The sequence below is a fragment of the Chinchilla lanigera genome, unplaced genomic scaffold (genome assembly GCF_000276665.1).
Source record: "Chinchilla lanigera isolate Chin_1 unplaced genomic scaffold, ChiLan1.0 scaffold00008, whole genome shotgun sequence".
NCBI classification, from domain to species: domain Eukaryota; kingdom Metazoa; phylum Chordata; class Mammalia; order Rodentia; family Chinchillidae; genus Chinchilla; species Chinchilla lanigera.
The window spans coordinates 22,109,933-22,113,211 of record NW_004955409.1 but is presented as its reverse complement, the minus strand read 5'-3'; the positions used below and the strand labels follow the sequence as shown (position 1 = coordinate 22,113,211).

The 3,279-nt window shown below is 47.5% G+C and overlaps 1 protein-coding gene across 1 annotated transcript in view; it reads left to right on the top strand.

Annotated features, from left to right (window-relative positions):
- Nucleotides 1-2,706: 2,706 nt before the first annotated feature.
- Nucleotides 2,707-3,279, top strand: part of Pnn (pinin, desmosome associated protein) — a gene marked incomplete in the record, with an annotated part of 8,490 nt that continues 7,917 nt past the window's right edge. Inside the window, 1 exon segment of the mRNA XM_013510356.1 lies at nucleotides 2,707-3,207. Within this exon segment, the coding sequence (XP_013365810.1) occupies nucleotides 3,095-3,207 (113 nt within the window).

Sequence of the window (3,279 nt, the reverse complement as noted above, 5' to 3'; positions counted from 1 at the left end):
AAAATGCCCAGCTCTGTGAATACATTTTTTATTGAAACATACACCATATATTTGTTCACCCCTTGCACACGTTACATCATGTTTCTTTTCCTTTTTTTTTTTTGGTGTTGTTGGGTTTGAACCTAGCCCCTTGCACATCACTAAGCAAGCACTCTGCCAGTAACCTACACCCTTACTCCCAGTATTTTTTTTTTTTTTTCTTTCTCTTTTTGAGACAGGGTTTCCCTATGTACTTCAGGCTGATCTTGCACTCACTTTGTAGCCCAGGTGGGCCTTGAACTCACAGCAATCCTCCTGCCTCGGCCTCCTGATTGCTGGGATTATAGGCGTGCACCACCACACATGGCACTGTATTTTAAACATGCTGTGTAGCCTGTGATTACTTTTCTCAGTAATTCATAAAATAATTTTTCTTCCAAGTATTCATTGCTTCCCACAAATTAACATACTAGGCTTTGCTCAATTTGTTAATGATAATGTCCCACCTTTTCGCATTCTGTGACAGGGATTTACAATGATGCTCCATAATTGTAAGTTTCTTTAACATGTCCCTTCTAATGTTTGTGTCAGCTTAACCATAGTCACAAGTCAAGAGTAAAAATAAAAGCTCCACCTAAATTTTTTTGTGTCTGTGTGTGATAGGGTCTTGCTACGAGGTCCAGCTATGTGGTCCAGGCTGGACTTCGGTTTACAGTACAGCCTAGTTCCACCTCAGGAGTACAATCTTCCTGCCTAAATCTCTGGTGCAGGGATGACAGGTGTGCACCAACACCCCAGGCTCCAACTAAATCCTGAAATTATTTTTGTTACTGATTATTGAATTGAGGGCCTTCAGCTGTGCTACATTCCCAGCCTTTTTCATTTTGAGACAGGGTCTTTTTTTTTTGGATAGTTTCACTATGCAGTTCAGGCTGGCCTTGAACCCACAGTGATCTCCTACCTCAGCCTCCCAAGTGCTGGGATTACAGGCATGGGCTACCATGCCCAGCTAGGTTCTTCTTGTTTTGAACAAAGAATTGGATGAAACAAGCACAAAAATAGCAAAATTTTACATTTATTGAAAGTAAGAAAAGAAACAGGCTCTGCAGAGTGTGTTTGGGCCAAATAAAGGTAGGAAAAGTATATTCTACATTGTAAGAGAGAACACAGTAGTCCAGAGCTCCTTGACAGCTTTTTATATCTGCCACTCCTCAGGCTGTCAGTTTGAGGCCATCCTATCCAAAACTGGCTGAGTGCCCACTAGAGGAATGGCACTCTCTGATGGGGTCCATGTGTAGGGCTTTAAGACGTGTTCTACACTTTAAGAAGTGTTCTGCAAAATGCATGAGAATGATTTTTTAATTGGCAGGTTGTATTATTTTTTTCATCGCTGAAGCAAAATACCCAATACCTACAAGTTATTCATTTCACAGCCTGTAGTGGTTCTAGTCTATAATCGGCTGGCTTCAAGGCAGGATGACACATGGCAGAGGGGCAGCAGTTCATGTGGGCAGAAAACAGCAAAAGCAAGAGGGAGAGGCAAGCCTCTTTCTGTCCCTTGTATTGTTTGCTGGCTACCCACCGTAGGGCAGGTGTAGCACTCACACCCTTAATCTCAGCATTAGACCATAAATCGATCACAAACTCTAGATTCAGCTACCCTCCAAAAAAGCCCCATCTGAAAGTGCATGAGGCTTCAGGGAGACATCTAGACACAACTCATAACACAGGTCATGTCCACTTTTTTGTCATGTCCAGCTAACTTTGCCATGCCCTAATCTCCTTGCCTCAACCTCAGAACTCCAGGAGACTGTAGCAAGAGAATCACAAATTTAAACACAAACTGGGCAATTTAACCACTTAGAGAGTTGCTGTTTCTAAACTGAAAATAGCAGGGTGTGGTGGCACACACTTGGAATCCCAGCACTGGGGAGGCTGAGGCAGGAGGATCACTGTGAGTGTGAGGCCAGGTGGGCTACACAGTGAGTTCAAGGTCAGCCTGGACTAAACAGTAAGACCGTGTTTTAAAAAAAAATTAAAAAGTAAATTAAAAAAAATTAAGAGTTGGTGATAACTCAGTGGGAAACCCTAGGCTCAATCTCCAATATCAAAAAAAGAATGATAAAAGCTGAAGGAAACACACACCACATACAGGGCTGCTATCCCAGACGTCCTATCAAACCAACGAACTCTAGACAAATGAAGAGGCTAAAGCATTACATTGCTGTCTAGTCTGTTTTCTCCTAGTACAGCCTGGCACAGGGTCTGATCAGACAGTAACTCCACCTGTCCAGTCTCAATTTTCTTGAGCGCTAATCACAAGCATTTTGCGTAGGCTTTCAGTTTGAAGAATAAGCCATGTAAAGCGTTTCAGAGTATTTACAAAAACCCAGGTCACCGCAATGGTCAGCCGTTAGGATAGAATTTTCCTATTCGTCCTTACTTCGCTCTATCCAATCTAGTCCACGGGCGGTGGGCCCGCCCCTCTGGGCATGCGCACCAACATAATGGCCGCGCCCCTTCCTAAGGAAAATGCTTAGGGGAAGGTGAAGGGGGTGTGTGATTATGTGGTTAAAACAATATAAGGCGGGTCACATCATAGGTTTTTTTATTTGTTTTGATTTTTGAGGCTGGGTGTCGCTATGTGGTCCAGACTGGCCTTGAACTCACCATGCAGCCCACGCTGGCCTAGAACTCACAGCAGTCCTCCTGCCTCAGCCTCCCGAGTGCTGGGATTATAGGCGTGCACCACCACGCCCTGCCACAGTGTAGGCATAAAAACCTAGAAAGCTCCGCGTTCGACTGCGCAGAACAGCAAACCTGCGCAGCTCACAGCTCCGGAGAGCGGTGATTCTTCAAGCCCACCCCGTTTCTGCGCCAGAAGCCGGACGCAGCCACTCGCAGCTAGTTGGGGAGGGAGGTGGCCGCCTGGCCAACTTTTCTTTGGCGCACAGTCACAAGACCTCGCCTCCGCACCCCCTTCCGGGGGCCGAGTGGTTGAGGCCGGAAAGTAACGCCTCCGGTGATTGGCGGAGCGCGGCTGTCAGTCTTCTGGGGTCTCGCGCGCGGCCCGGCGAGGCCTGCAGAGCCGTCTCGAACCCTGCGGCGGGGGAAGATGGCGGTCGCGGTGAGAACTTTGCAGGAGCAGCTGGAAAAGGCCAAAGAGAGCCTGAAAAACGTGGATGAGAACATTCGCAAGCTCACCGGGCGGGATCCGAATGACGTGAGGTGAGGGCTGGAGAGGGCCCGCGGGCTCCGGGAGGCCGCCGTGGAGCCGGGCTGGCCGGGGGCGCGCAGGGC